At 42.5% G+C, this 7,887-nt stretch overlaps 1 protein-coding gene across 1 annotated transcript in view; it reads left to right on the top strand.

The window, feature by feature from the left end:
- LOC102852354 (leukocyte immunoglobulin-like receptor subfamily B member 1-like) overlaps nt 1-4,237 on the top strand; it is a 10,273-nt gene extending 6,036 nt beyond the window's left edge. The window contains exons 4-6 of the mRNA XM_006901876.1: nt 3,355-3,477; nt 3,947-3,999; nt 4,091-4,237. Of these exons, the coding sequence (XP_006901938.1) occupies nt 3,355-3,477; nt 3,947-3,999; nt 4,091-4,237 (323 nt within the window). The remainder of the gene's footprint in view (nt 1-3,354; nt 3,478-3,946; nt 4,000-4,090) is intronic.
- The last annotated feature ends 3,650 nt before the right edge of the window (nt 4,238-7,887 follow it).

Genomic DNA, 7,887 nt, shown 5'->3' with positions numbered 1-7,887 from the left:
ACGTAACAACAACAACAAGGTGGGGTCTTAGTTCTATAGAGTCAGCATAGCAGACAACACATGCAGACGACTTTAACAGACAGACATTTATTTCCTTACAGCTTAGGAGGCTAGAAGTTCAAGTTCAGAGTGCTCATCTGAGGGGAACAAGCACTTCCTTCTCGGCTCTGAGGGAAAGGCCTGTTCTCTTTGGCTTCTGTTCCCTGTTCTCTTTGGCTTCTGTTCCTTCCGCAGGGAGATCTTCCCTGTGTGTTGGCATTGATTTTATTCAGATCTGCTTCCTTTGCTTGCTTGTTTAATCGCTTTTACATCTCAAAAGAGATTGATTTAACGTATTGCCTCTGCTAATCTCAACTCATTAACGTAACAAATACAATCCACTTCCAAATGTCATGAGAAAATCAGGCAGAGAGGCCAGGAATTGCAGCACAAATATTTGGGAGATGAAATAAAATGAATAATTTGAATGTTGGTAGAAAATTCGAGTTGAGAAATTGAAATTTTTGTACAAAAACTGATAAGATTACTCTCAATCGTATTCGACTTGACACTTAATCATTGCTAAATTAAACTAAGTGCTGATATATCTGGAGGAACACTCTTCCACTTTGCACATCACTTTGTCAATGTGCTGTATGATATAACCTGGGTTTGCTGTGATGCTGAACCTTGTACCAGTGGGGTATCAAATGCCAGAATGGCTTCCCAAGGTGGACAGTGTTTGGTGGAGCTCCCAGCTGTACAATACGTTTGGAAGCAGGAGTGGCATCCACTTCCTAAACCACATGCCTCTGGAAACTGTGAACTTGGAGAAAGGACGACAATGTGGAAAGGCGTTAGGTCTTTTGTTCATAGAGTCGCTCTGAGTCGTGCTCAACTCTACGGCAATCGACAACAACAACAACAACAACAAACTGATAACAGGTGGAGAGTTTAAATTTCCCTCTGTGTTCCTTGGAGACCTGCATAAGGGTTTGAAGAAGACTCACCGAAAGCCTGAAGCACTTGCTGCGGAAGGTCAAAGACTGCCGCTTCCAATATGGGTTGAGGCTCAACATCAAGAAAACAAAGATTCTCACCACTGGACCAATTGGCAGCATCGTGATAGATGATGAAGAGATTGAGATTGTTGACAGCTTCAGTTTGCTTGACTCTACAATCAACATTCTTGGTACCAGCAGACAGGAAATTAAAAGACGTATTGAGATGGGAAAATTTGCTGTTAAAGATCTCTCAAAAGTATTGAAGAGCAACGCTGTCAGTCTGGAGACTAAGGTGCGTCTGATACAGGCCATGGTCTTTGCAATTAATTACTTGCTGTGCATCAGAGAGCTGGACAATGACTAGGGATGACAGGAGAAGAGTTGATGCCTTTGAGCTTTGGTGCTGGAGAAGAGTGTTGAATATACAATGGACTGCTAGGAGAAAAAACAAGTTCATTCTAGAGAGAGTGAAGCCAGGCTGCTCCTTGGAGGCAAGGATTCTGAAGCTTTGTCTGACATACTTTGGACATGTAAGGAGAGACCAGTTCTTGGAGAGGGACGTCATGCTTGGGAGGGTGGAGGGACAGTGCAGGAGAGGAAGACCCTTGATGAGATGGATTGATTCAGTCATGGGGATAATGGGGATTGGAAAGGGACAGAGCAGGGCTTAGGGCTCTTGTACGTAGGGTTGGTATGGGTTGCAGGCGACTCGACGGCACATGACAACATCGCCATCAAGAACCTGCATTATGCAAATGACACAGTCTTCCTTATTGAAAGAAGACTTAAAATACTTGCTGCAGAAGATCAAAACCTACAGCCTTCCATATGGATTACATCTCAGTATCAAGAAAACAAAAATCCTCACCAGACCATAGGAAACAGAATAGATGGAGAAAATATTGAAGTTGTCACTGATTTCATTTTACTTGGATCCACAATCAATGGTACCAGCAGTCAAGAAATCGAAAGACATATCACAAAAAAGACAAAAAAAAAGACACGTAGCAATGGGAAAATCTGCTGTGGAGGACCTCTCCGAAGTATCAAAGAGCGAGGATGTCAGTTTACAGACTAAGGTGCACCTGATCCAAGCCATGGTTTATTTAGTTATTTGCTGTGCATTTGAAAGTTGGACAGTGACTAAGGATGATGAAACTTGATCTCACATACTTTGGGCATGTTGTTAGGAGGCGAGGGGGGCGCATTCTTTGGAAAAAGACATCAAGCTGGGAAAGGAGGTCAGAGAAAGAGAGGAAAATCTTCAACAAGATGGCTTGACTCAGTGACTATAAATAACTTGTGGGCCCCTGCATGTCAGAGGTTGTAGCATGAGAGACTGAGCTTCAGATCTGTTGTTTATAGTTTTGCTGTGAGTTGTAGTTGACTCAATGACACCTGACAACAACTTGAGGGCATCTAACAACCTCTCCTCCCTCCCATGCCCATTGACCTTTCAGTGTATGGGTCACACAAAGCTACTTCCCATGTAGAAGCTTTGCATGTATTGTTCCTGTTTTCAAAGACTGCCATCAGGGACCTCTCTAAATGATTGAGGAACAATGATGTCAGTTTGAAGACCTGATTCAGGCCGTGATCTTTTCAGTCCCTTGCTATGCATCTGGGAGCTGGGCAAGGAATAAGGATGGCAGAAGAATTGATGCCTCTGGAGTGTGGTGTTGGAGAAGAGCACTGGACATCTCATGAACTCTGAAAAGAACAAACAGATATGTCTTGGAGAAAGTGCAGCCAGAGTGCTCCTTGGAGGCAGAGATGATAAAGTTTCGTCTCACAGACTTTGGGCATGTTGCTAGGAGAGGCTATTCCTTGGAACGGGATGTCATGTTTGGAAGGATGGAGGGACTGTGAAGGAGAAGAAGACTGTCAACTAAGTGCCTTGACACAGAGACTGTCACAATGGGCTCACGTGTGTCAGAGCTTGTGAGGATGGCCCAGGATAGGACAGGGCTCAGATTTGTTGCCCAAGGAGTCGCTGTAGGACATACTCGACTCAACGGCACCCAACAAGAACAACAAATGCCCAGACAGCTGGTCTTGCCGTGCTTCAGGCATCTGCAAAAGCTGCTTATTCTTCAAGGCTTGTATCTCCAAAGAAAGCTTTCCTGGTCATGCAGAGTAAAAGTTCCCCTGCACTTCACGCCCCAGAAATTTACCTCTTCCTTGTAAGAATAGTTCTATTTCTTGGCTTCCATGCCTAGATTCTGTGGTTGGATAGATTCCCCACTGTTTAACAAACATCCAACAAGGTTGCTAGTATCTGTGGGACTGCAATAAATACTTATTGGATGACTAAATGAATCAGAAATGTAGGCGCTCACTAACAGATTTTTACAATTTTTTGAACTTCTAGAAACGAATGGTCTTGGACAAGGATACACCCACATTGTGGTTGGAGTCTTGGCTGGCGTTGTGTTTATTCTCTTCTTCTTCCTCCTCCTCGTTCTTCTTTGCTGTCGGTACCAGGTGAAACACGGTATGTCCTGGGGGTGGAAGGGTTAACCCGGGAGGTGGGCTTGGTGGGTTCTTTGGGGTGGGGTGGGGCTCTGACCACAGATTCTCTGCAGGCACCATTGATGTTGAGGTCAAGACCCAAGTGAGATATCACAGGTAGGAACCAAGTGACTCCTGCAATAAGAACTCCTGTTTCTGCCTGGTATCTACAAGCTACTCCAGTGTTTCTGTCTCTTTCCCACCAGCTCCAGCCCGTCCGTGGATGACCAGGAAGAAAATCAATGTAAGAGTCAGGAGAAGAAGCACCTACGGTGGGAAATTGGGGTGTGAGGGGGCCCAGAAAAGATTCTAGAAGGAGCCACTTTTCTGTGTGTTGTACCTGCTCTTTCCTGGCCTTGAGCCATCCCACCTTTGAAATATGGCGGGGAGTATTTCATGCCTCTGAAGACTTTCACAGGAAGTCCAAACCCTCACCTCATCTCTCCTTTCAGATGCTGCCTTGAAGGACAGCCAATCAGGAGCGGATGGACACACAGACACACAAGTGAGAGTTTCTTCACTGAGTTCCTTTCCTTTCTCAGCCCTTCGCCCCGACCCCCTCAGTCCTATCTCATTTTGTATTTCCACACTGACAGGTCCCCACAGCAGAGGAGCCCAAAGAAGTGATTTATGCGCAGTTGCAACGAGAAGGTTTTAGGGAGGATGTGGACGTGCCAGCTTCCTGTACGACTAAAGAGCCCTGTGTGTACGCCACCCTCACCTTGCCCGGAGCCCAGAGCTGAGACTGGCTGCGCGGATGCCAGGGTCACTTGCGCTGTAAGGAGAGTGTGATATTCTGCGCACATTCCCTCAGCACTGGCCACGCACTTGGAGCTCCTCCAGGGCTGAAGCACATGTATTTGCTCCTTTGTGAACGGCTTCTTTTACTCAGCATAACGTCCTCCAGCTTCATCCATGTTATGTGGATTCTTCCTTATTCTTTGGTGTTATACGTGGTGTGTATGTATGTGCCGTGGTTTGCTTATCTTTCGGTCCACGGATGAGTTTTTATAGGTTCTTTTCACACCTTTACCCTCATAAATAATGATGCAGTGATCATGGGTGTGTATAGAACTTGTTTCTTTGGGAAATTATCTATCTATCTATCTATCTATCTATCTATCTATCTATCTATCTATCTATCTATCTTATCTATTATCTATCTATCTATCTAATCTATCATCTATCTATTATCTATCTATCATCTATTCATCTTTCTATTGCCTATCTATTTATATCTATCTATCTATCTATCTATCTATCTATCTATCTATCTATCTCTGTCTATCATCTATCTTTCTATTATCTACCTTTTATCTATCTATCTATCTACTATCTATCATATATCTATTTATCTTTCTATCTATCTATACCTATCTATCTAATCATCTATCTATATCTATCTATCTATTATCTATCTATCTATTATCTATCTTTCTATTATCTATCTATCATCTATCTGTGCATTATCTATGTATCTGTGTATCTATCTATCTATCTATCTATCTACCTTTATATGTATGTATGATCTCTTTCTCTCTCATATCTATAATTTATCATCTATCTTTATCTATCTAGAAGTGGGAGTGCTGAATCAATTGGTATTTCTATTTCCGGCTTTTTAAAGAGACATCCTACTGTTTTCCACAATGGTCGCACCACTTACAGTCCCACCAGTACAGTGAGAACTCACGTGACTCCACATCCACTCTAGCTTTTTTTTTAAAATAATTTTCTGCCTTATTGAACGAAACGCTAGCATTATCAGGGTGAGCTGATATCTTATTTTTGTTTTTATTTGCAGATCAAAGAAGAATTGACACCTTTGAGTTGCGATGTTGGTGAAGAGTGTTAACTATTCCCTTGATGGACAAAGTAACAAAGCAATGAATCCTGACGGAAGTGCAGCCAGAGAGTTCCTAGGAAGCACAGATGGTTATTCTGAGTGAAATATCTCAGTCATAAAAGGACAAATACTGCATGGGGGTCACTGTTATAAAAGAGGACCAACATAGGGGCTTGGGGGGAGACTGAGAAAGAAGGGATAAATTATGCGTACTGCGTTGAAACTGATGAGGGAGAGAACTGTTTAAAAGGGACATATGATTAGGTATTATTGTCATGACAGGAGTCCAGAATGAAGGCTGCATAGTGGCGTGGACTTGGGGGCAGGGATTGTAAAACAATGAAAGAATTTTTCTTTTTCTTTTCAAAGAGAAGAGCGAACTGGGGTGGGGGGGATGGGCAGGGAGAATAGTGCAACAATGTGTGAATGTAAATCTCTAAGTCTCTGTAAACTTTTATTAAAATTAATTCTAAAAAAAGAAGCAGCAGCAGCACGAACAGTGAGATTTTGTCTCACATCCTTTGAACGTGTTGCCAGGAGGGACTGATCCTTGGAAAAGGACATCATGCTTGGGAAGAGAGAGAGAGAGACCTTGGACAGAAAGGACTTACACAGTGACTGTGGTAATGGACACATTGGAGATTGTGAAGATGGCCCAGGACTGGACGAGCTTTGATTTATTGTACAGAGAGTCATTAGGAGCTGTAGTTTCCTACAGAAACAACCATAACGAGAACCAGCAAAGGACCAAAAGCGAATCTTATGTGCTTACTGGCTACCTGAACACCTGCTGGGGTGACAAGTCTATGCATGGTCTCTGCTCACTTTTTGGTTAAATTGTCTGTCTTTTTGTTGTTTAGCTGTTGACATTTTCTGTTCATTTGAGAGATTAATCTCTTGTTAGAGACTAATCTTCCCCCTCAGTCTACAAGTTCTCTTTCCACTCTTTTAGAGAAGCCTTTAATGTGTGTGCGTGCACGCGTGTGTGTATATATATATATATATGTAATCATTTTTAGGGAGCTCTGGTGGCCTAGTGGCAAGACGCTGCACTGCAATCCCAGAGGTGCGCAGTTCGAATCCACCAGATGCTCTGCTGGAGAAGGAGGAACAATCTCCTCCTGTACCAGTCAGATCTGATTTGACGGAACAAAAATAATATAATAAAAATTTAAAAAAAATCATTTTTAGTTTATCTACTACTGCTTCTGCATTTTTGGTTATAATTGACAGTTTACTTACGGTGTAAATCAGGGCCCTCGTGTTTACCCTTATTTTTAATTTGATGAACTTTATAGTTCCAAGTTTTAGATTTAGGTCTTTGCCCCATTTTGTTAGGTTTTTTGTTTTTTTTTAAATCGGATCTTTTTTTTTTGCATTGTTCATCTTGTTAGTTTTTTTTAAAATTTATTTTATTTTTATTATTTGTGTGTGTGTACTGTCAAATCAGATCTGACTGGTACAGGAGGAGATGGTTCCTCCTTCTCCAGCAAAGCATCTGGTGGATTTGAACCGCACACCTCTGGGATTGCAGTGCAGCTTCTTACCACTAGGCCACCAGAGCGCGCCTTGTTAGTTTTTTAATGTGGGGTAAAGTACGGATCTTGTCTCATTTTCTGCCCGTCGGTACCCAGTTGTGCCAGAATCCCTTGCTGAAAGACTATGATCAGTTTATTGGCTGTGGCCCTTTGTCAAAGGTCAGCTGTCAGTCAATGAATGAACTTGAAAGACTTCTTAAAACCAAACAAAAATCTAGCTTAACTAGTAAAAAAAAGCATATGTCTTGAGCATTATGCTTTTTTAAAGAACTGTGGACTCTGTGACTGGGATTTTGATTACGTCAGGGATGCAATTTTATGAAATTACTGAATTCTTAGTATCTGTGCTTTAAAGTGGATGTGAGTTATACCACAATAAGATATTGTTTTTTAAGTTACAATACCCTTATTGTTGTTGTTGATTGCCTTCGAGTCGAGCATGACTCATAGCAACCCTATGAACAAAAAGGCCTGTAGCCCCTCTACAACTATCGACATTCATCAAAGTTCATAGAGTTTCCGGAGGCATGTTGTTTTAGGAAGTGGATGCCACTCCTGCTTCCAAACTTGTCAGAGGATGTTATTGTTGGAATTTAGTTGTCAGCAGTAAATCAAAAGATGTGATAGGAATTTTCACAGGCAGTGAGTTTACATTAAAGGAGGTTGGAGTTTGGAGAAGGGTGATGGGAGGAATCTCTCCACCTGAAAAATGTAATTGTCGTCGCATCTGTTGTTGGGGTCATCTGTGGTCTGCTATGTATCTTCTCAACATCAATAACGAGAAAGAAAGCCAGTTACTGGAAAGGAAGTGCCACCTCGCACTTGATACAAAGAGAAGACCGTCCTTATGAAAGCCACTGAGACATGAAAGCCACTGAGACGGCCATCTGGCAAGCTGCTCAGGGTATGTCAGCCCCGTGTTTTAGGGTACACCGAGAGTGGAAGTCTTCAGAGGAGCAGAAGCGAGAGAGGAAGAACTCTTAGGGAAGTCACCTTATTGCAAAACAGA

Source organism: Elephantulus edwardii, unplaced genomic scaffold (genome assembly GCF_000299155.1).
Source record: "Elephantulus edwardii isolate Elephantulus edwardi_28Jun2011 unplaced genomic scaffold, EleEdw1.0 scaffold00348, whole genome shotgun sequence".
NCBI lineage: Eukaryota > Metazoa > Chordata > Mammalia > Macroscelidea > Macroscelididae > Elephantulus > Elephantulus edwardii.
Note: the sequence above shows the minus strand (reverse complement) of the source record. Positions and strands in the feature narration are given on the sequence as shown.